Raw genomic sequence first — 20057 nt, forward strand, 5'->3', positions numbered from 1 at the left:
AGGCAATATGTTGTGGTAGCCCAGAGGCGCCACTGGCCACAGCTCCTTTTGCATGGCATGATGAAGTGCAAATGAATTGGGATCTTACGTGGTACTAATCGATACGCTTAGCGGTTTCTGATTGGGTAAACCGCGGACGAACAAATAAGCCATCAGACGCCGCGCCTATGAAATTGGATGATGTCGGCGGTTGAAAATGTGGACTCGTCCAGACCTTGCCCACTAGACTCGTTTGCGTTGATTGAAATGGGGTCGCTTTTGGGTGAGATTGGCAATGGAATTGATAATCGCTACAGCCCGTGTTCACTGTAGAACCATGGTGATCGAGCACCATATGGCTGGCCAGGAAGCCACATTGGGGCCGGCAAATGCCCCTGAAATATGTCCATGCCAACTGGTTGGGTCGCGCCTGGACTGGTGTCTCCATGAAGATGGATCGGGAGCACGACACCGCACTCCCAGTTGCGGCAATTGAGTTTCGGACCTCCTGAAACTCGATCTTTGATCAATTTTCCCCTAGTTGGGATAAAGTTACGTCAGTGAACCCAAGGGTTTCTCCCCGCCATACCGGCAATGGACAAAATGCTCTGACGAGCTAAAAAGATGCCCACTTACCATGCACTCTCCGAGAGGTTAGCGCTACCAAGATAAGCCCAGGCAGCACATCTCAGGCCATTTGCTAGCACTCTTGGTTTTTCATATCGGGCGTACAGAATCTGTTACGGATTTCTGCGTTAGAATAACAACATTTCAACAAATGCTATGGGGGTACTTTGCAGTGACCTTGTTGTGCATGAGGAGGCCCTCCCGCAAGCTTTTGCAGTCTCGCATCAATGAGCGAGGAAAGACGTCTGAGTTATACCACCTTGGTTGAAAGCAGATTGTTCCACCATTCTACTCTAATCAGCTTCAGATAATTTCCGATATTTACGTCTTTGGCATACGTACCCCAGGTCCACCTCTGCTTGCGAGAACGGTTTCTTCGGTTGGGAAGTAAATGCGGAATTTTTCTTGCACCCATCGTGATAGCTGCTGCTCAGCACCTGCGGGTGGCCTTCTTTCAACTCTCCGTCGACTCTTTGACTTGCTATTTCTTCGTTCAAATTCAGTCAAACCGTCATCGCCTGCTCGTATCAGTAACCAGCAGAAATTCGAGGATCAAGATATCAAGGGCAGACGTACCTTGAGCGGAGAGATAAATTTGTGTCAGAAAATTCTGATTGAGGGAGCCGATGGATGAAGCCTTGATGGACTCATCAGTCTGCGGTGTTGGATTATTAGTCGGGATGATCTCTTGCTTACCACAAAATCTATCTCTAGGGGTTCATTCGTATCAAGGCCCAGTGACTTAATAGCTCGACCGAGACCACAATAACCGGTTCGCCGCCACTTTTGTCCCATGTGTGACCCGCCTCTATTATTACATGCGTGATCAGCAAACTTACGGACGCCAAAAACTCGTGTAGGCTCTTGTGTTAGGATGGTATGAACATGCTTACATCGTATGAACAAAGGCAATGTCCTTGGTCGCAGTAAAATCAAAATTGAGAAGGCCTCGGCGGACATCCTCGTGCATTCCCATAGATTCCAGGAAATACACCAATTCTCTCTGAAAAAGGGTGGAATTGTTTTCATCAATGTTCAGTCGTGGAGCGTCTTGAGGTCGCCGAGGTAGATCAATAAGGAAGACTGTCTGCGGACAAATAGTGCGCATTAGCTTCTGCCCTGCGCCGCGCATGGATGGCCACGTACATTCTCCATCACCCCAGTCTCTCCCCAGTCGTATGGAACGAGGTTGGCTGTTGGTACCACGACACGGAGAAAGTCTTTGTAGAAAAGAAGCATCAATTTGGAGTGCATGCAGTTGACTTGCCCGTCCATTGGCGGAAAGCATAACCGCACGTGTTTGGCGTATGCCGTCTCCCTCCGGTATTGTTCCCTCTTTCAATTGTGAGACTCTTTCCACTGAAGATGGAATACGAAAGAAAACCCACTGTTGCTTCCTCCTTTGCTTGCATCACAAAAATCATCTTGGTTCGCGTCTGATCTAATTTGTTCACAATCCACTCCATATCCCATTGGAACGAACTTAGGACGGCAATATTGAGATCCGCTTTCCGCAAAACTTCCTCAATCTTGATATCATCCTTTCTCTCATAACGAAAAGCCCAGGTCCTCTTGACGACACCCCGGGGATATTCCAGTGTCGTCTTGTCTGGGACATTGGTTGTCTTGGGAAGAGACTCCGTTTCTGCGGGTCGGTGAGAGTGTCGAGATCGATTGCTTGGGTTTTCGGTGAGGTTTGACTGAACCTTATTCACCCCTTTCTGTTGCCTGATAGGGGAGTCTGCTGTAAGGTCTATGACTTGAGCTGCATCATCGTGACGATCTGATTTCGAGCGCTTCCCTCTGTCGGAGTGCTCTGGTTGTGGTGACGGTTCTAGATGTTTCCTTTTTCGAGCAAGCCGTTCCAGTCGGGCTGCTTCATCTTTTTTCCTGTCCAAACCAGGAATCCCACATGCGGGTTTGATGAGTGTCGGTGAGACCCTTTGATTCTGAGCCTCTTCATGGGGTTGTGGTTGAGTGGGTGATAGTTGTTTCTCATAAGTGGCAGAGGATGTTTGTTTAGATTTGTTTTCCTTTGGAGGAGACCGGGGTCGGAAATCCTTTTGTTTATTGGGATTAGCTGAAGATGAATTTTCCTGATCTTGCAAAGACATAGCAATTGCTATGTTCAGATCATCGTCCTCAGATTCCATCTCGCTGGGCCGTCTAATTACCTTAATATGGTGCAAAAGGTGTCTTGTAAAGAAAGTCCGTGAAATCACCCGCGCTACAGAAGTCATCGCGTCTTCACGTGACGACTATAGAAACCATTTATGTCATCCTCCGTGTCGTGCAGTCCTGCTCAGAATTATGATACTTGAGCCGAAAATATTTAAATTAACAGGGTTACTGATATAATCCTTGAGCCCCTGTAAACTATGAATAGGCGAGCTTGGAAATATAAGTGACCGCTTTATCATATCTCCGTGACGGATGGTCTCTCATAAAAACTCAATATTACGGCTGTATTGAAACTCTATAACTTAACCTCGCGTACCCCTGGCAAAGCTCGGCAGCGACCGAGCACTCTCGCCAATCTGGAGGAAAACCCACGCCGCCCCCCATGCCTCAACGAGGAACAGGGTCCCATTCATGATTTCAATCCTTGTCTCGATCCTTCCCCTACCTACGATCATTTAACCAATGGGTGTAATTTCGTCGAATGATTCATTCAATTATATTTCCATCTCTTTCCTCTACTACAACTAGCATAATTCTCCATCCGGCAGCACACGTTTCTTAGGGCTCCCTAGCGTCACCGCTTAGAGACGGTCCCTGGATGATGGACTTCCCCACAATAGCTCATATTGTCAACGTCATGACCCTGAAAGCGACATGGTCCCTGCACACTTTAGATCTTTTCATTGTCCTTCATGAGATTATATATTCCCCTATGGGAGCATTTGATTGACAATGTTACGCAGAATATCATCGGTTTTTATCTTCTTTGAAAACCCCACTCCATAATTCCTTGAAAAATGTCTCCGGAAAGAGCCAGTCATGACAAACGAAAACATTGTGCTATTATCGGTGCTGGTGCTGCAGGAATGGTTTGTACAAGAGAAATAAGTTTTCGATGCAGTAGCAACCATAGACTAACAAAGAGTGCCTAGGCATGTGCTGCATCACTTGCAGAACATCCGAATAAATTCAAGGTTACAGTCATCGAGCGGATGGGCGTGTGCGGCGGACAAGCCACGAGCATTTCCATCGACAAAGGCAAATTTGGTACATCATGGATGAACAATGGAGTCCAAGGGGGATCTCCTGCATTCAAACACACCTTTAATTTCTTTCAAAAATACGGACATCAGCCCCAAGAGGTCAAACTACAAGTAGCTTTTGGGAAGGGCAAAGATAGTTTTTGGACGAATTGCTTTCCCAGCGTCTTGGTCGACCAATTTTCCGCCGATATTCGAAAGTTTGGAAAGGTCTTAAAATTTATCAAATACACGATGCCCGTTTTTGGTCTCATCCCAATCAAGCTCATGCTTCGTATCTTTTTCTTCAGCAAGGATTTTGGAGATAAGATGGTATACCCTTTGATCGCTTTATTTCTCGGAACCGGTATGTCCACATTAGTCCCTGGGTCTATCAGGCAAAAGACCATTATCTGATAATTTGAGGGAGGCTAATATCAGGGCACAGGAAACCAAACTGCTAATGTTTCCTGCGCAATACTTGAGCGCTTATTCGACGATCCCAATATGAAATTATGGAATTATGATTCTGACACGCTGCTGCCCAATTTGCCGACTATGGTCACTTTTCCCAATCTTCATAATTTTTATCAAGACTGGGCTGCAGATCTACGTGCCAAGGGAGTAGATATTCGGCTGAACACCGATGTCTCTGCTGTGCTTAGCCGGAGCAACGAAGGTGTCGAGCTTCAGACTCGGCCATTTAAACCATCTCGACCAGATGAGCTTGCTGGTGGAACACATGCTAGCTCAGAAGCAAGCACTGAGAGATTCGATGAGATGGTTCTGGCAATTCTCGCTGATGACGCAAAGAAGATTTTGGGGAAAACAGCAACGTGGAGGGAAAAGTTTGTGCTCGGTAGTGCACGATTCTATGATGATATTACCATCACCCATTCCGACAGCGCTTACTTTGAGAAGCATTATGAAACTAAATTCGACTCGAAGCTCTGCGCAGAGCCTAAGTCGAGTGACCAGGAAAGACAAATACGTTTTGCCGCCGGAGAGACTACGGGACCAGGCGGCGAGCCCAGCGGCTATCGCCCAATGTACTTTACGCATTCTTATCCGCAGGATATGCAGAAAATCGAAATGGCGTTTGACTGCACAAACTATCAGCATCAGTTTCGACAAGAACAAGACGCCGACAAACCGCCCCAGCCATTTGATCAGCACATATTTCAGTCAATTTTCTTAGATAAAACCCATCGAGAGCTATGGACCATTGACGAAATCGACAAGGATAAGATCATAGAGTCCAAATGGTGGCATCAGCTGGGTCATCGATGGCAACATTATCTTCGCGTTGTTCCGGGAATGATGTTTCTTAACGGCCACAACCATACCTTCTACGCCGGTTCCTGGACTCTAGTGGTAAGTTTTCCCAAATCATGTTCTTCCTCTAAATTGCTAGTCTCATTGGGGTCTGTCCGCAAACTTGCCTCCACCGGCCCTTTTCTGCATCAACCTCGTTTCACAAATCGAGTATCGTAATATTTCTGACTACTACCACAGAATATGCATGAACTTGCTTGTGTTAGCGGCATCGCTGCAGCGTATCGTTTGGGAGCCGAGTACGAAAGATTTGACGAGTTCGCCGAAACCTTTTTCGCGAATTATCTACTCATCTCACATGGTGTGCGCTACAAGCCGAGAAAGAACAAGAGTTCTTAATTCATCGTTGCGTTGTCTGGGGCCGGTTCGATGTGGTAGCTTTGAGCGTAGGCGTCGGAAAATAAATGCTTTCTATTGAAGCCGAAGCCATATGTTTCACATACGTTACTAGAGACCATAGATTTGTGCAGGATTACCATCATAGAAGAGTGGGTTCCCGGAAAAGGGTCACCTGTTGTCATTTCTAGGACGACGAAGCGTTACACAAAGGACGTGGCAACGGACTTAAACTTAACGAATTATGTATGAATCATCGAAAGGTAGAATATGAGACAAGCCTTTCAATTTCGATAAGACATTACGATGAGCACATGGAATCATGCTACACGATGAGCTTTCTCGAACGTAGCATTGTTCTTGCTTCAAGAAAGCTTTATGCTACTTGTTGAAAAACTGGCGAAAATCAATGAAAGTAAGCCAGTGCTCGCTCGCCACTCGTCAGCGGCCAAAGGAGAAAATAGAACCCCACTGCGCCTGCAACAAGTAACAAATAATACGCGATTGTCCATTCCAAGCCAAGTTGACCTTGCCCGGAAAGGTTGCCTGTGAGGACGGTTCGCACATTCTCTCCATCGTCTTTTCCTTTAATGTCCGGCGGACCAATGGGCTGGCCAGCCTCGACCCTCCCCCAAAAGCGAGGTAATCCGCACCAATTGCAGAAGCTATGCACCACCACAACGGCCGGAAAGCTACCGGTACGAAGGAAGAGAAAGGTGGCATAAAAGCCGAAGATGGAGGTGTAAGAAAACTGGACCACCGAGCGCAAGAGAGCCGGCAAAAGAGGCGTGTAAGGATGGGTGAGCTTGTACTCGTAGAAGTGGTGAATATGTGCGATGCCGAAATACAGCGGGGTCAAGAAGACAATCCTCCCCGGAGACACCTTTGCCAGGAGATGAAGAGGGATCAAACATGACCGGAAAACAAGTTCTTCGCTCACGGGGCCCTGCGGCAAGCAAGTCAGTTATAAGCACGAAATATGATCATGGAAATAACACATACAGCGACATAATTTCTCCAGCCAATCCAGTTACCCATAGTATCAGTGAGAGTGGATATTCTAATCCAGTCCCTCCATCCTCCTTCAACAATGCCGCTTTCGAACAATGGTCCGACAAACAATACAGCCGTGAGGAGAAGTGCTTTTGCAATCTCCAATGGGGCAACGGGCCACCAACCCATGAGACGCAATGCATTGCTAAGAGTGGATTTGCCATAGTCCATTGCGACGTAGACGGTCAAAAGAGCACTCAAAACGCAAGAAAGCGTGACTGCCCGGATCCGAGCCCGCACCACTGAAGGTGCATCCCGTGAGAGCTGGGGCGAAGGCCGCGTGGATGCAGACAGATAAAAAGGAATCACATAACATAGTGTATAGAGCACCTTTGATGGCTGTTAGTTTTTCTCGGCAGAGACCAAAGGACTCTGAGACAACTTTATGCACTGAATAACAGCCTCGAAGCGTGAGGTAGACGAATGGGGAAATGGCAAGGATCAAGACGAGGGATAAAATCAAAACGATTCAGCAGTCTATTGAAATTGGGCAGAGGCCGTTTACACGCTCTGCAGCCATGACAAGAATGGAACATACCGAAAGCAGAGCCGCCGACTGGGCCGTGATAGCTGGCGCATCCGACTCTGAGTACATGATAATTAGATTCAGTTAGCAAATGGCTGGAGGGTACCAAAAGAACGTCTCAGACACGTGTTGAAAGTTTACAACCACGGAACAGCATCATGGCGGGACAACGCAATCAGCGGCTGTTGGAGAAGTGTAGCGGGCTTGATACGGCTGGTGTTTCACGACAGAGTGTGGGGGGAAGCTATTGGTCGTCAAAGCTTAAGTACTTACGAGAGTCCCGAAGATAGTAATTCTTCAACCGCTGGAAATAGTCGGTAGGCGCCATGGTATTATATGGAACTGAAGAGCATGAATCGATCGAATGAGCAGCTTGACATGAACATGGGAGATAATGCTTCACTAACTTATGGGAGCATTTAAGAATCTGCTGGGGACGGGGCTGTCAAAGGAAAGAGACAAAGCAACCTTTCGCAGCAGAAAAGCTTGGTTCGATAAAATCTGGGGTTTTCCTCGTTTCAGCAAAGGTAAGCACGAGTTATTGTCTCTCCTTCTTACCTAGTTACCCAAACTTTAACTAACTTAATCTGCTTTCAGGTCCTCTAGTTACCGCGTGCTCAGAAGGAAGTTAGACCGTTCCCTCGTTTCCGCTTTCCCGCAAGCCAAAACTGTCGAGTTGTCGATTTGTCGAGTACCAGTACCATCAAACGTGCTGTGAAGGGGTGGTGAAGCACGGTCGAAAGGAGAAAGAATCCAAGTGCCCAGGTATCGATACGCAGAGATCCTCTTGGGGTTTAGTTCCAGTTGAAAGGGACGCTGGAACTTTAACTGTGTGTGGTTTACTCGTAACTGGAAGGCACACGGGCCGGTCCCAGGAAAGGAAGGAACGACGGACGGGGCTAATTTCATTTGACCGTTTCATGTTTCACCCTCATCACGTGTCGAACCAGGAATGAGACGCTTGGACAGGATTGACCTCTCTGTCGGAACAATAAAGGTAAGTTAGTTGGGTGAAAAAGGCACAATGAGCACAACTGCATTCCTTTCAAACCATCGTCTCCATGTTATTGTCACCGTTGTTATGATGGTCGCCGTTGTTTGTTTTGGCCTTCTATACCATTCTATTTTCTTTTCTCATCCTTTGTCTTTTCCGTTCCGACATATAATGCATTGCCATGGTCGCTGGACGCACGTCTTCTTCCACCGCCATTACCTGTGTCTGATTCGATTGTCTCTGCCGCAAGTGGTACTACCTTATGTAGCCATCGAATCGCTTCACAGAACGTGCAGCAACTTGCATATGCTAAAAGGTCCCGCTTCCGCCAACGAGGCACACTGCACCCCTGAAGCCCACTGCGAGGATACACCGAGTCTTTCACCACCTTCACTTTTTCCTCCTTTGCGCCCCCCCCGTTTTCTTCCTCTTCTTCCTCTCTTTTTTGCTGTCCCATGAATTTCTTCTAGAGTGCATTGTCGCTCAGCCTTTCTTTTCATTGTAGACTTTCTACGTACTTTGATATTCTTATCCATTCTTTCACTCTTTTTATTTATTTTTGGATTATCCGGGCGTCACTCACATTGTCTATCTCTAGCCCTTCCTTTGTGTGTCAGTCATTACTATTGAGCAATCATTGCATCCCCGTTGCCGGCCACTCTCTTTATCAATTCTTGCAAGCTAAAAGTAATGCTCGTCGATTAATATTCTTCCCTGTTTGCTGGTACAATCAAATAACACAATGTCCCCTTCTCCGCGCGCGACTCATCGCTCTCCCAAACGTCGCCCGTTGCATGAACGTTCGGACTCGCAGTCGAACGAGGTAGCGGCTCCCAATGCCCGACTGTTACAGGAAAAGGAATCATGGAGGTACTCCAGAAATCCTTATCCAATCCATTCCTCGCAGGTCTTGACTCCAACCGGCTCATATGCTCCTGTCTTTGACGATGAAGATACCTTTTACCATCATGACGTCCACCGTGTGTTTCCAACAAAGGAGGAAGAAGAAGCTAGTGCGCCAGCACCGTTGAGGATTCAGAAAAAGACAAAGGAAGAGTTTCATACAAGCAGCGCTTCCGAGTCTGAACTGCCCTCCCTCTATTCTTCGGCAGACTTCTCTGGATTTACTCTGCCATCTTCACCACCTATGTCTCAATCATTGCAACAACGCGAATGGACCATCTGGAAAGAACAGAGCGAAGGATCCCGAGTCAGCTCAGGCGCAATTGACGGCGCTGTTCGAGATCTCATGAACATGCCATCGCCATCCCGCTTCCCCGCCGCGCATCCAACAATGCGAAGGCTATCCTCTAACCCATCCAACGTATCTATCGCCTCTTCCGCCTCGTCGGACACCCTTGAGCCTCGGTTGCACACAGGTTCGTCGAATCGACGACCAACTTCGGCCTATCGGTACTCGTCATTGCTCCCACCAATCCAAACCTCGCCAGCAGGCTCGCGAGCAAGCTTGGATGGCGCACAGGACGCGGCTCAGTCATATCCAGATTCACCAGGACCCCAAAGCCCCGTGTCTGTGTCCCCCGAGGATCGTCTATCAATATCGGAGCCGCACGCTTCATCCCACGCTTCTTTTCATGCGGTTGTTGAAAACTCCCCACAGGTTCAATATCCAGTTGTCCAGCCCCCAGCTGCATCTGCCTCCTGGGCGGATAATTCAATAACCATCCCGAAACGAAATGCTGGCCTGTACCAGTCGTATGCTGGCAGACTCCATCAATGGACGCCGCGGTCATCTGGCTTTGTTCCTCCCGAAGTTGAACAATCTCAGGAGAGCGACGAGAAAGGGAAACAGCCCATTCGTGCGGCTAGGCCCAATTCTCGGCGAGACACGACAGATTCTACAATTCGCGTCGTAAATGAGAGAAATTCGGCCCGAATCCCGAAACGTCAAAGGCAGTCTCGACCTGGAACGGCCGGTCTTGCGAGTATCCCTTCGGTCACTTCACCGCCCAGCAGTCGCGGCAACCCACAAGTACGACCGAGCTCACGGAGTAGCTTTCTCATCTATGGAATCCCCCAATGGGCAAGGTAAAGACTCAGTCCGCCACGCTTCTTGCCTGAGTTAAGTGGATTGTTGAATGCTAAGATACCTCAAAAGGATATATTATAGCCGGTACGGTCGAGACGGATCGCTGCCAAATACTCCTGTACACGGCCAACCCATCATCGAAGGTACATTTCCCATACCAGACGCCCAAGAAGGAGGACAACCCCGTAGTCACGTTACCGGTGGCATGGGCGGAAGGACGTCCCATATTCCCGACCCAATGCTGCAGCGCGACGAAATCCGTATCGATGGCTCTCCCCAAAGCGACACCTGGACGCCACATCTTCAGCCAGATAAACAAGCAGGAATGAGAAAGTCCTACTGGAAAGCGCCCTCTTTTGCATCTCGAAAGGATAGAAGGAAGACGAATAGACGCAACGTTGAACTGGCAGCATTTTGCATAGGGTTCATCTTCCCACTTGGTGAGTGATATTGCAAGAAGCAAGTCGCAAAGAGTGACGGAGGTGGCTAACGTGTGTTTTAAGCTTGGGTTGTTGGCGCGTTTCTGCCCCTTCCTGCCTGCCGCACACCGGAAATGCAAGGGGCGGAAGAATCTCCTGACGTCGAGGCAGCGATAACAGAGTCCACGGACTCTGAGTTGTACCGCAACGCGCGATGGTGGCGAAATGTCAATAGAGGCATGTCCGTCATTGGCTTGCTGATAATCGCTGCAATTGTATGTTTTCCCGTTGATAACCTAATGTTTATGTCGGGAACCAGCAGCTTACACAAACAACAGATTGCGCTTGCGGTTGTCGGAGTTCACGCATGATTATAACGATCGACGAGTCCATTACGTTCCTTTTGCTCATTTTCGCATTTACGACTACGACTAATGATGGTTCATGACGACACACTAATCCAAATGTTACACACATCATCATTTCCATACCTAACGCTCATTCTATGATTCCGACGACAGCAGAGACTTTTGCGTATCTTAAATCTGATCTGACCACAATTCAATCTTTCCACTGCACTTTTAATCGTTATTTGCGCTTATAAATCTATGCGATTGCAATCATGACTGTTTGACCCCCTTTTTTTCCGCCCATTCGAAGAGAAAAATACCTGTCGTCACTTCAGTTGGTTTTCTCCACACAGACACCCGACATGGATTGAATAATCAAACAAGAGTGTTGAGATCTTGATTTTAAATTTTTGTTCTTTATCCGAGCCCAAATCATTTGGCTTTTCACATAATTCAACCTACCTAATGGCACAAGCTAACCCCGGATTATTCTCACTTTCAGCTTCATACCCCATATATGCTTTTGGTACTCTTAATTCTAATTTTATTTGAAATGCAAGCTTATGCGAAAGATTATGCGAAAGGATAGATTCTTTTGTTGTGTGATTCATGCAAAGGAGATACTTGAAGTAGCGGAGAGAATGGATGCTGTCCTCTTCCTACTCTCCCCCTTGCAAAAGCCGCTTGACATCTGCAGAGATCGCACCTGCCCTATACATGGAGACACTGCAAAAACAAGAAGAAAAGGATAATAGACGCTCCATTTAATGTGATTTTGAAGCTAAGATAAAGCAGATTTGGTACCATATAACACCTTGATATCGACCCGTGGAGCGCCTGTTGACAACGCCATATGATGCAGATCTAAGGGGAAAAAACAAGCCACACCCCCCGAACACATTTTCGCATAAAATAAAATCACGAAGGAGCCACGAATAGCTGGGGCTGCATATTGATTTTACATAAACGGGCAACGCACCCGGAAAGCTGGAGGAAGGTCTGCACGCCCTCGAGGATGCGCATATGCGTAAATCCAATTTCCTAAGTAGGGGGTGAGCACAACGTAATAAAATGAATAAATAAATAAATAAAGAACAGATCGGAATTGGAAAACGAACCTTGATGAATTCTAATTTTGCATGCTCACTCAACGAATTGATGGATTTTGTTACCCGGAACATGGTACTGATAATATCATGCGATGAATAGCCCAGGTCCCTGCATTTGTCCAAAAGAGTCAGTTTTGTTAAACATCAATTGACTATAATGTGTCCCGAGGTCATTGCGAGGAAAGGAGAGCGGAAAAAAGCTTACCATAGCTCCTTCAGTGTCTCCAAGGCAACATCTATCTTGGTCTCATGGCACGCTTTGATCATGGCCTGGACCTTGATGGGATGCGGGCTGTCAACCACACGAAAGACGTTATCGCCGCTGACAAAGCCAAAGCCAGCATGTGTGCTCTGCAGATTGTTGATGGCTTGTCGCATGTCGCCCTCTGCCGAGAAGACAAGTGCCGCAATTCCATCTTCTGAATGTTCCACCTTTTCAGCCTCGCAGATCTGCATTATGCGCTTGACCACCTGCGCGTCTGTAAGTCGTGCATATCGCAGAATCGCACATCTCGATTGGAGCGGCTCGATGATCTTGTTGGACTGGTTGCAAGCAAAAGCAAAGCGGGTCGTCGAGGAGTAGATTTCCATGGTACGTCGAAGAGCTTGCTGCGCGCCTGATGTCATACTATTTCGATTGAATTAAAAAAATTGACGGTAAGTTGATATCCATTGTACATGTAGCGCACCCTTCGGGGCGTTGCGAGTGGGAATTTTACCTATCTGCTTCGTCCAGAATAACAATCTTTTGGCGGCCTGGTGGCAGGGTTACTTTCTTTTGAGCAAATCCCTTGATTCGGTTTCGTACAACGTCGATGCCTGCGCATTGCTTTGGTTAGCTCTTGTTACAATTCAACCATGGCATCTGTTCGCTGGGGAGGTAGAATATACCTCTTTCGTCACTCGCGTTGAGCTCCAAGACAGCTTCTTTGTAGGCATCGCCGAGCAGTTGCCGTGCCAAACAAAGAACGGATGTGGTCTTTCCAATACCCGGCATGCCTGAAATAATAACGTGTGGCATGTTTCCATCTTTGGCGATGATTTTCAATCGCTCCACAGTCTCGGTGTTGCCAACAATGTCGTCGAGATAGATTGGACGGTATTTCTCAACCCTGTTGAGATATTTGGTCAGCCGGCGCGCGTCTATTATAACGAATGGATTTTACGGACCATGGCAGTTCGTAGCCCACAGCTGCTGCAGCGCTATTGTCTGCTTTGAGGCCTCTACGGCTGCCGGCACTGGATGATTCTGCCATTTGGATTTCGTGATGCTTTGCAAATTATACAGATTTCTCCTTGAACGTCGCGACCATCATGGGACGTGCCTCGGTGACCGCGCGATAGAATCCCATTTACGCGTGAACCGTATATGGAAATATTAGCGAAGCAAGATGGACAGATGATCAGGGAGAGATAAGATATAGTTTTAGATGCTAAATAGAGAATTATGTCAGCATAATCTGTCCTCGGTCTTCCTCGGTACAAAATCATACACCTCGTACTAGCCAGCCTCCCAGTTTACTACGTATGCTCGGCGCTCGCACCATGCAATGTATGACGTTGCCGTCTGACAAGTAGTGTACGAGATTCTTTATCAATCCATTTTTAGAAGGACACAAGTGCAGGTGCACAGCTCAACGTGTACATTGCCAAAAATTGAGAGACTATTACATCCTCGCTCAGGGCCTTTGGACCGTATTACCTTTTGAAATCGTTGCATCATCACCACCATCATCATCAAGAATGCCAAGGGTCCGCTGCTGTCGGAACTTTAAAAGGCTCCGTCACCGAAAAGACTTGCCATGCGGCTTTTTGGTCCGCGTGGCTCGCAGGTCGAGCACAATGAGCAGAGTTACTCCTAGTGACTCAGGCTAGAGGTTGGGGGAAAATAGTATTTTGGCTAATTCAAGGCAAGCGTCCCTCGGTCACCCTCCAGGCCCTTCAATCGGGGCTTCGGCAAATGGATTGTGAAGGCGCCGAGCGAATCTACAGATGTCAAGATGGAGGGTGAGGGAAGCTGCCTATTGCTCGGCAGAAAAGAACTACAGACACCCGAGGCTCCGACGGGACTAAAAGGCTTAACTTGACTTGGTCCCAATCATCATCTAAGCCACAACTTAATTCCAAAACGCGCGTCCTCACAACAATCCTGTACAACGTGGTTTGTTACCCTCCATTCATTTTTTGATATTTTCTACATTTCAGAGCAAAAGCGTAGTAGATGTTTCTTGGCCAAGGCTAACCTGTAGCTCGACTGGGTGGGAAGGGCCTGGGTGTGGCTGGAGTCGGATGCACTACATTGCTAGGCCGCCGCTTTGGTGTCGGATGTTTGTTCTCCCTAAGCTGCTGCTGCGCCCTCCTCGCTCCTTGCTCTCACAACATGCGCTCCCTAAAATGTCATTCACCCAACTTAGTGTGGCGAGGTGACGAATGAAAGCGCCTACGGCCTCGTTGCCCCTTTCAGCCTGAATGCTCTCTCTTGCGTAATTTATTTTGCCCCGGTCAATTAGTTAGCACATTCATCAAATCGTTTGTAAGGGTGATCGGCATTAAAACCAGCAATCCCCGCGTCACCTTATTGTAGCATCTCCTAGAAACGAACTTTACCCTCCTGTCCCATTATTTTCGTTACTGTGCCTTACAACTTCCGTGCCGCCCTCATAATCGATCAAATTTCACGGCGCAGACTCTCCCTGCATCCCGTCTCCCCGTACAAAGAGGCACATTCGTGGACGCCACAGACATGAAAGGCGGTTCGCTTGTTGCTCTGGCCGTCGGCCTTTGCTTGATTGGCACTGAGGCTATTCAGCTCATTGAACGAGACAATCCAGCTGTCTTTGGCTTGGATATTCAAAGGCGTACCGTCTCGAATCCCGCGCAGAGAGATCGATTACGCCGAAGAGATACAACGACCGTGTCGGAAACGCTTGACAACGAGGAGACATTGTATTTTGCAAATGTCAGTATTGGAACGCCGGCACAAACTCTGAGACTCCACATCGACACCGGCAGCAGCGACCTTTGGACAAATTCTGCCGAATCATCATTATGCAAAAGTAAAGGCGATCAGTGTGCCCAGTCCGGCACATACAATGCCAACCACTCTACAACATACCATTATGTTTCGAGCGATTTCCAGATACAATATGCCGACAGCTCTGGAGCAGAAGGCGACTATGCTACGGATACTCTACACATTGGGGGCGCCGACGTGACGGATCTTCAGTTTGGCATTGGCTATGTTTCATCCTCAGCTCGTAAGTCATATGAATTGCCTTGTTCAAAAAATCTGGATAACTAACATTTTCTTTGCAGAGGGCATTCTGGGTATTGGTTACCCCATCAATGAGGTCCAAGTTAACGTCGCCCAACAACAGCCTTACCCCAACCTGCCGCAACTCTTGGCAAACAAGGGAATGATCAACTCGAATGCTTACAGTCTGTGGTTGAACGACCTCGACTCTTCAGAGGGCGCTATTCTTTTTGGCGGAGTCAATACGGCCAAATATACTGGGGAACTCTCCACGGTCCCTGTTATCAAGGAGGACGGCTTCTATCAAGAGTTTCTCATTGGATTGACTGGAGTAAGCATCACAGAGAGTGGCAAGAAAACAACCTTGACCGCCTCTGGAACTGCTGTGGGTGTCCTCCTCGATTCCGGAAGCAGTCTCAGCTACCTTCCCAACGATGTGACCGAGGAGATTTATAATGCCGTCGGCGCGACCGAGGATCAGGGTGTTGCTTTTGTTCCGTGTTCACTGGCGGGCAATGACACCACCATTGATTATACCTTCAGCTCACCCACGATCTCCGTGTCCATGGATGAGCTTGTTCTCGACGCTGGCACTGATGACCAGGGCAACCCACTCACCTTCAAAGATGGGACTCCGGCCTGCCTGTTTGGCATCGCCAAAGCCGACAATAGCACTCTTGTCCTCGGCGACACCTTTATTCGCAGCGCCTACATTGTTTACGATCTCACCAATAATGAAATCTCGCTGGCTCAAACCAAGTTCAACACGACCGACAACAATATCCAAGAGATTAGCAACTCAACTGGCGTGCCCGGTGCAACCAAAGTGACCGGCGCCGTCACCAGCGTAGCCGTGCAAACTGGCGGTGCTCGCATTGGAAACCCCACTGGCTCCGGCACAATCTCTGGCCCAACCGCTACTGCCACCCACAAGAGTGGCGCCGAATCGACAAGAGTGCCTCTTGCTCTGGCAGCTGGATTCGTGGCAGCCGGTTTGGCCTTGGCTGTCTAAAAAGGCTTGCCCTTTGATCGTGTTTTCTCCCTTTGATCTTTCTATTCTCTATGGATATTTTTACGGTGAAATATCCCTAGGCATGCATGATATGGCGTGGCTTTCTTTCCGTATAGATGATTCATGATTGCGCAGTTTAGCGTCTTGACTACCTTGGGATAACAAGGACTATCCGTATTTGTTCTATCCACAAAATTCTTACACATATCTGTACAATAATTTGCGGGATTTCAGTAAATAAGCGGTTTCATTCGTACAGCACGCTCCTTTGTACTTGGCCGGGCCAGGCCCCTGAGGTGGATTGTCTCCTAGTCCAGTCTCCTATTTTCATCTATAGCAAGCATATTTTCTTCAACACCATCACAATGTAAATGCATAAAGCCATGAAAGAGCAGAACGGCTCGACCCATACCCAGCAGACCCGGCATTCCATATCATGACAATTTGTGATAGATAAGTTGGATTCTGCCTAAAATTAAATTTCGCGAGAAGGAAGAAAAAATAAAAATAAAAACAACAGGATATCAAGGGAAAATGAAACAAAAATGCAACAGAAAAATTAAAAAACAAAACTTGATTTATCGACAAAAAGTTTGCGCCGACCGAGACTCGAACTCGGACCTCATGCTTATTCGATGCTGTGGGAACCACATGGGAAGCATAAATTCTACCCTTAAACCATCGGCGCCGAAATAGGAATTTGGTACCGATATCTGTAAAATTCCGCCATATATACCACAACAATTTGGCAAGTTGCGTCACAACACCCAGCTACCCAACACACTATGTAAGCTTGCTCAGGTCAAAACTCCAGGCATATCATATCTTGCTGGCTACCCACTGGATACCTACGTTTCACTTGCATTCTTTTTCCCTCGCTCGTACCCAGATCTTAAGTTCAAAGACGTGCATTGTCTCTGACCTGAGAGAGTTCTCGAATAACGATTACTGTGCCATAACGGTAAGTACATTGCGCAGCTTCGGGGACCCCGCAGGCCGGCCTCTTCTGGCCTCATGAGTTTCGATGCCATCTCGCCATCGCGAAAAAACTGAACGGACAACATGACCGCTGACCTTTGGTAGATTGAGATCGATACTTGATCATTAGCTTGCCTGAAGCTTGTAAAGATATAATTTCCACAGAAAAGCGAACAATAGCGAGAGATGGCGTCCGCGAGAATCGAAAAGACCATTGCGCGACAACGGCAGAAGTGAGTAGCGCGGCACTCTCCTCAAGTGGTAGCCATAGTACGAAGATTTTAGCCTTAAGGGGGGCTTTCTTTGCATAACGGCTTTCGAAATGGCTGTATTCAAGTATGACGTGCTTATTCGTGTTTTCGCATTCATAGGATTGAGGAAGGCCAGTACTATGAAGCGCACCAGCAGCTCCGGGTCATTACGTCGCGATACATCAAGCAAGAGAATTATGCTTCCGCTATTGATATCCTGTCGTCTGGTGCCCTGGCACTGCTTAACGCTGGCCAGGGCGGTAGTGGTGGAGACCTAAGCATGTTCTTGATGGACGTCTACAACAAGGCTGAGCTGAAGCCGGACTCAGGCAACAAAGGTATGGGAGATAAAAAAAAGTTCCAGGACAGAGGAAATGGCCAAATCCCAAATCTAAGGCTGTTAAGTCCCTGCCGGAGAAGTGTCGGGAAAGAGTTGACCGGTTGATTGACGACGGAAAACAGGAAGATTAACGGACCTGCTAAGAGCATTCCCTGTTGAGGAGCCTACGCGAAAGCGTTTTGTCAATGAAATGATCAGGTATGCTATGGATTATTACCCAGGAGAAAGTTGCCTTGGGCAGAGACATGCTGATAATCTGGTGTTAAGCTGGTCATCTAAGTTTGGCGAGTTCGCGGCTGGCGATCCAGAGCTGCACCATGTGGCCGGTACGCTGTATGCAGAAGGCAAGTTTCTTCTCCCCCTTTCCTTTCTCTTCGCCCTATATCCAAAAGAGGAAAATGAGTGTAAATGGAACGATTATCTGACTGCTTCTAGACCAAGAACCGTACGATGCTGAAAGACATCTCACTCTTGGTACAAGAGACTCCGCTGAGGTTTTGGCCCGTTTGGAGTATGAGTGGTATACCCAGGACGAGTCTCACACTGCTGGTCTCTATGCTGCGCGAGCAGTCTTCCCGTATCTCCTTGTGGGCAATCTCCGCGCCGCCAATAAAGCGTTACTTCTATTCACCAGCCGGCTCAGCCAGTCAAGCGGTAGCTTAGGGGTGCAGGAAGTGAGCAGCGCAAGTTCCGATGTGCGACTCTATCCAAGTCTGCCGCTGCTAAACTTCCTTTCACTTTTGCTTTTGGCTGTGCAGAGAGGTAGCGCCGATCTCTTCAGGCAGCTGAAGACACATTACGCTGTTCACATCAAGGATGTCGGCATCTGGGATGAAGCCCTCGAGCAGGTTGGGGAGATGTACTTTGGTATTCGAATTCCGAGACCAGGCAATCCGCTCTTTGATATGATGGGAAGCTTGTTCATGGGCGGCGGTGCCGGTGGCTCGAATAGTGGAAAGCCAAAGCAGAAAAAGGTTGAAAGCCCCGCGCCACCTGCAGTCGACCTTGACTGACATTCTTGACTAACATTTTGTTTGCCATTCATCTTCTTTTCACATTTCTCGCAAAGCCCATGTAGTTCATGGGAAGTTCTAAGCGTATAGTACCGTGCCCGGGTGTGATGCAATATACAAATATTTTCTTAATCCAAAATAATGCAAAGAAAGAAAGGGTATATCTCCACCGTGACTCCAGAAAACCAAGGATTCCTTCTTTTTCCCAAGTATCCCAACCCTGAAGTGATTCATGTCCCTTTTATATGTTTGAGAAGCCATCTTTTTCGCTTTCGAACATCCAATCATCCTCATCCAAGGAGGCTGCTTTTGCGCGAAGACTGGCTTGAACTGCAGCGAAAAGTTCTTCAAGAGATCAGCTTAGGAACTTGCGCACACGTAAGAAAATTCTGAAAATGCGCATTCAAGGCGCCCAAAACCCGCATGCAATAACGTTGAATTGACTCACCAGCAGGCTCACTTGCACGCCGATTATGACTTCTGTAGAGCTCAACAAGTCTTGCCCCTATCTCTTAAATAAATAGTCAGATCTCTGCTACTGAACATCTCACGAGAAACAGAAGGGACAGGGCGATAGCTCCCACAAATGAAAACAATCCAGGATTATCAATCTACTTACTGGCCTTTTCACTGCCAATTTCATCTCCACCACTGCCCAAGCCTCCTTCTCCTTGGCCCAGTTCCCCTTCCCCGCTAAACATCACTAAAGGCATCTGCACTTGATAATTTCCGTTTCGATCTCTGACGACGATATCGCTGCTACTATCTGTTGCCACGGCCGAACTTGTCATAGCATCCGAGCCCATGTGCTGCGAAGCTGTAGAGCCAATAGAAGATGGAAGAGTTATTCCTGCAACTTGATTTGACCCTGAGCTGGAACTTGCTATGCTGTGGTTGGGCGGTCCCGTCATGGGCGGGCGTCGACTTAAATGCTGGTTGAAGAGATTCCGACGGACGCCTGCAGTAGACACGGGCCGCGGTGCGGGTTGACGAGAATTCATTGCTAGCAATAATTTTTGCGATGCGGCGTGATACCACGAAAACTCAAAAGAAAGAATATTCCAAATGTGATGGTATTCCAAAGCTCTTCGAGTCTTGAGTGTCGTTGATGTCTTGGCTTTTCCCGATCCAAATGCGGGTTTGAAGGGGGAAAATGGATCCAAGTCCCCTCCAAATGTCTATGACTTAGACGTTTCTCTGTCCAGCGAGACGTCTATTGTTCGAGATTGGCG

The 20057-nt window shown here is 47.8% G+C and overlaps 9 protein-coding genes and 1 non-coding gene across 10 annotated transcripts; 5 read left to right on the forward strand and 5 right to left on the reverse strand.

Moving 5' to 3' along the window:
* Positions 1 to 290: 290 nt before the first annotated feature.
* Positions 291 to 2759, reverse strand: L228DRAFT_269678 (phospholipase D/nuclease; the record flags this gene model as incomplete). The annotated part of the gene is made up of 9 exons (XM_018335304.1): positions 291 to 516; positions 616 to 716; positions 784 to 894; positions 949 to 1124; positions 1183 to 1261; positions 1303 to 1414; positions 1500 to 1693; positions 1753 to 1941; positions 1995 to 2759. 9 exons carry the CDS (start codon positions 2757 to 2759, stop codon positions 291 to 293), a joined length of 1953 nt encoding a protein of 650 aa, XP_018186847.1.
* Positions 2760 to 3428: 669 nt separating this feature from the next.
* Positions 3429 to 5923, forward strand: L228DRAFT_256476 (flavin-containing amine oxidasedehydrogenase-like protein). Its single transcript, XM_018333925.1, has 4 exons — positions 3429 to 3656; positions 3720 to 4173; positions 4255 to 5180; positions 5322 to 5923. Exons 1-4 carry the CDS (start codon positions 3585 to 3587, stop codon positions 5478 to 5480), a joined length of 1611 nt encoding a protein of 536 aa, XP_018186848.1. The 5' UTR covers positions 3429 to 3584; the 3' UTR covers positions 5481 to 5923.
* Positions 5694 to 7267, reverse strand: L228DRAFT_249099 (hypothetical protein). The gene is made up of 3 exons (XM_018333011.1): positions 7069 to 7267; positions 6480 to 6860; positions 5694 to 6423 (listed from the first exon to the last, which is right to left on the reverse strand). The coding sequence occupies exons 1-3, from the start codon at positions 7123 to 7125 to the stop codon at positions 5884 to 5886; spliced, it is 978 nt and encodes a 325-aa protein (XP_018186849.1). The 5' UTR covers positions 7126 to 7267; the 3' UTR covers positions 5694 to 5883.
* A 526-nt stretch (positions 7268 to 7793) lies between these two features.
* L228DRAFT_170006 (hypothetical protein) lies at positions 7794 to 8650 on the forward strand. The gene has a single exon (XM_018329468.1). The coding sequence runs from the start codon at positions 8081 to 8083 to the stop codon at positions 8507 to 8509; it is 429 nt and encodes a 142-aa protein (XP_018186850.1). The 5' UTR covers positions 7794 to 8080; the 3' UTR covers positions 8510 to 8650.
* A 142-nt stretch (positions 8651 to 8792) lies between these two features.
* Positions 8793 to 10890, forward strand: L228DRAFT_269681 (hypothetical protein; the record flags this gene model as incomplete). The annotated part of the gene is made up of 4 exons (XM_018335305.1): positions 8793 to 10099; positions 10170 to 10540; positions 10604 to 10794; positions 10858 to 10890. 4 exons carry the CDS (start codon positions 8793 to 8795, stop codon positions 10888 to 10890), a joined length of 1902 nt encoding a protein of 633 aa, XP_018186851.1.
* A 785-nt stretch (positions 10891 to 11675) lies between these two features.
* Positions 11676 to 13234, reverse strand: L228DRAFT_231908 (replication factor C subunit 4; the record flags this gene model as incomplete). The annotated part of the gene is made up of 6 exons (XM_018330581.1): positions 11676 to 11910; positions 11988 to 12087; positions 12184 to 12606; positions 12698 to 12797; positions 12870 to 13090; positions 13149 to 13234. 6 exons carry the CDS (start codon positions 13232 to 13234, stop codon positions 11788 to 11790), a joined length of 1053 nt encoding a protein of 350 aa, XP_018186852.1. The 3' UTR covers positions 11676 to 11787.
* Positions 13235 to 14721: 1487 nt separating this feature from the next.
* On the forward strand, positions 14722 to 16243 carry L228DRAFT_240160 (aspartyl protease; the record flags this gene model as incomplete). Its single annotated transcript, XM_018331214.1, has 2 exons — positions 14722 to 15235; positions 15294 to 16243. 2 exons carry the CDS (start codon positions 14722 to 14724, stop codon positions 16241 to 16243), a joined length of 1464 nt encoding a protein of 487 aa, XP_018186853.1.
* A 594-nt stretch (positions 16244 to 16837) lies between these two features.
* On the reverse strand, positions 16838 to 16931 carry L228DRAFT_t97. Its single transcript has one exon. It is a non-coding gene; the product is annotated as a tRNA-Gly (tRNA).
* Positions 16932 to 17024: 93 nt separating this feature from the next.
* On the forward strand, positions 17025 to 18984 carry L228DRAFT_249102 (DUF410-domain-containing protein). The gene is made up of 6 exons (XM_018333013.1): positions 17025 to 17204; positions 17327 to 17454; positions 17593 to 17810; positions 17935 to 18010; positions 18080 to 18156; positions 18248 to 18984. The coding sequence occupies exons 2-6, from the start codon at positions 17408 to 17410 to the stop codon at positions 18823 to 18825; spliced, it is 996 nt and encodes a 331-aa protein (XP_018186854.1). The 5' UTR covers positions 17025 to 17204; positions 17327 to 17407; the 3' UTR covers positions 18826 to 18984.
* On the reverse strand, positions 18793 to 20033 carry L228DRAFT_249105 (hypothetical protein). Its single transcript, XM_018333014.1, has 3 exons — positions 19445 to 20033; positions 19274 to 19336; positions 18793 to 19170 (listed from the first exon to the last, which is right to left on the reverse strand). The coding sequence occupies exons 1-3, from the start codon at positions 19824 to 19826 to the stop codon at positions 19067 to 19069; spliced, it is 549 nt and encodes a 182-aa protein (XP_018186855.1). The 5' UTR covers positions 19827 to 20033; the 3' UTR covers positions 18793 to 19066.
* Between the last annotated feature and the right edge of the window lie 24 nt (positions 20034 to 20057).

This window comes from Xylona heveae (assembly GCF_001619985.1).
Source record: "Xylona heveae TC161 unplaced genomic scaffold L228scaffold_8, whole genome shotgun sequence".
Classification (NCBI taxonomy): Eukaryota; Fungi; Ascomycota; class Xylonomycetes; order Xylonales; family Xylonaceae; genus Xylona; species Xylona heveae.

Coding starts and splice junctions, on each gene's coding strand:
- L228DRAFT_249102 (XM_018333013.1), top strand. CDS start 17,408: ATGGCGTCCGCGAGAATCGAAAAGACCATTGCGCGACAACGGCAGAA. Junction 17,455..17,592: donor ATTGCGCGACAACGGCAGAA/GTGAGTAGCGCG, acceptor TCGCATTCATAG/GATTGAGGAAGGCCAGTACT. Junction 18,011..18,079: donor TTTGTCAATGAAATGATCAG/GTATGCTATGGA, acceptor TCTGGTGTTAAG/CTGGTCATCTAAGTTTGGCG.
- L228DRAFT_249105 (XM_018333014.1), bottom strand. CDS start 19,826: ATGAATTCTCGTCAACCCGCACCGCGGCCCGTGTCTACTGCAGGCGTC. Junction 19,337..19,444: donor AATTGGCAGTGAAAAGGCCA/GTAAGTAGATTG, acceptor TATTTATTTAAG/AGATAGGGGCAAGACTTGTT. Junction 19,171..19,273: donor GCGTGCAAGTGAGCCTGCTG/GTGAGTCAATTC, acceptor GATCTCTTGAAG/AACTTTTCGCTGCAGTTCAA.
- L228DRAFT_249099 (XM_018333011.1), bottom strand. CDS start 7,125: ATGTACTCAGAGTCGGATGCGCCAGCTATCACGGCCCAGTCGGCGGCT. Junction 6,861..7,068: donor AGTCGGCGGCTCTGCTTTCG/GTATGTTCCATT, acceptor CAGCCATCAAAG/GTGCTCTATACACTATGTTA. Junction 6,424..6,479: donor GCTGGAGAAATTATGTCGCT/GTATGTGTTATT, acceptor TGCTTGCCGCAG/GGCCCCGTGAGCGAAGAACT.
- L228DRAFT_256476 (XM_018333925.1), top strand. CDS start 3,585: ATGTCTCCGGAAAGAGCCAGTCATGACAAACGAAAACATTGTGCTATT. Junction 3,657..3,719: donor GTGCTGGTGCTGCAGGAATG/GTTTGTACAAGA, acceptor AAGAGTGCCTAG/GCATGTGCTGCATCACTTGC. Junction 4,174..4,254: donor CGCTTTATTTCTCGGAACCG/GTATGTCCACAT, acceptor ATCAGGGCACAG/GAAACCAAACTGCTAATGTT.
- L228DRAFT_170006 (XM_018329468.1), top strand. CDS start 8,081: ATGAGCACAACTGCATTCCTTTCAAACCATCGTCTCCATGTTATTGTC.